The 632-nt window shown below is 63.0% G+C and overlaps 1 protein-coding gene across 1 annotated transcript in view; it reads left to right on the top strand.

The window, feature by feature from the left end:
* NOTCH1 (notch 1) overlaps positions 1–632 on the top strand; it is a 60,615-nt gene that overhangs the window by 33,347 nt on the left and 26,636 nt on the right. Inside the window, exons 3-4 of the mRNA XM_009998957.1 lie at positions 1–29; positions 389–611. The exon at positions 1–29 is cut by the window's left edge and continues 12 nt beyond it. Of these exons, the coding sequence (XP_009997259.1) occupies positions 1–29; positions 389–611 (252 nt within the window). The remainder of the gene's footprint in view (positions 30–388; positions 612–632) is intronic.

The following is a 632-nucleotide window of genomic DNA, read 5'->3' as shown; positions in this document are numbered from 1 at the left end:
CAGGTGCCGCTGCCCGCCGGGGTGGTCAGGTGAGGCGGTCTCAGGATAGGGTGACACGAGTGGGGTGGGTAGAGGGACAGCCAGCACGGGGAGGTCACTCCTGGAGCCCCCTCCCCCTGTAGATGGAGAGGGATGCTGCCTCTCGTTCTCTGGCCTCGGCTTGCTCCAGTGCTGGCAGGAAGGAAAGGGGGGGCTGCAAATGCTGGGGGGGTGCTGCATGTGCTGCAAGCATCCTGCACAGCTGAGGGTTTCGCAGGGACAGAGGTGGGGGGAATTAATTGCACCCTCATGAGCACAGTCTTCATGCTGTGACCCAGCACTGAGTTTGCTCCCACCAGGTGCCTAAGCTCCAGTTTGCATCCTCACCCTCCCTCCCTGCCTTCCCCAGGCAAAACGTGCCAGCAGGCTGACCCCTGTGCCTCCAACCCCTGCGCCAACGGGGGCCAGTGCGTCCCCTTCGAAGCCCACTACATCTGCAGCTGCACCGCCGGCTTCCATGGGGCCAACTGCAAGCAGGACGTCAACGAGTGCAACATCTCTCCCCCGCTCTGTAAGAATGGCGGGAGCTGCACCAACGAGGGGGGCACCTACCAGTGCTTCTGCAAGCCAGCGGACACTGGGAAGAAATGCGA

This window comes from Chaetura pelagica, unplaced genomic scaffold (genome assembly GCF_000747805.2).
Source record: "Chaetura pelagica isolate M959 unplaced genomic scaffold, ChaPel_1.0 scaffold405, whole genome shotgun sequence".
NCBI classification, from domain to species: domain Eukaryota; kingdom Metazoa; phylum Chordata; class Aves; order Apodiformes; family Apodidae; genus Chaetura; species Chaetura pelagica.
The sequence above is the reverse complement of the archived record's forward strand: the minus strand, read 5'-3'. Positions and strand labels throughout refer to the sequence as shown.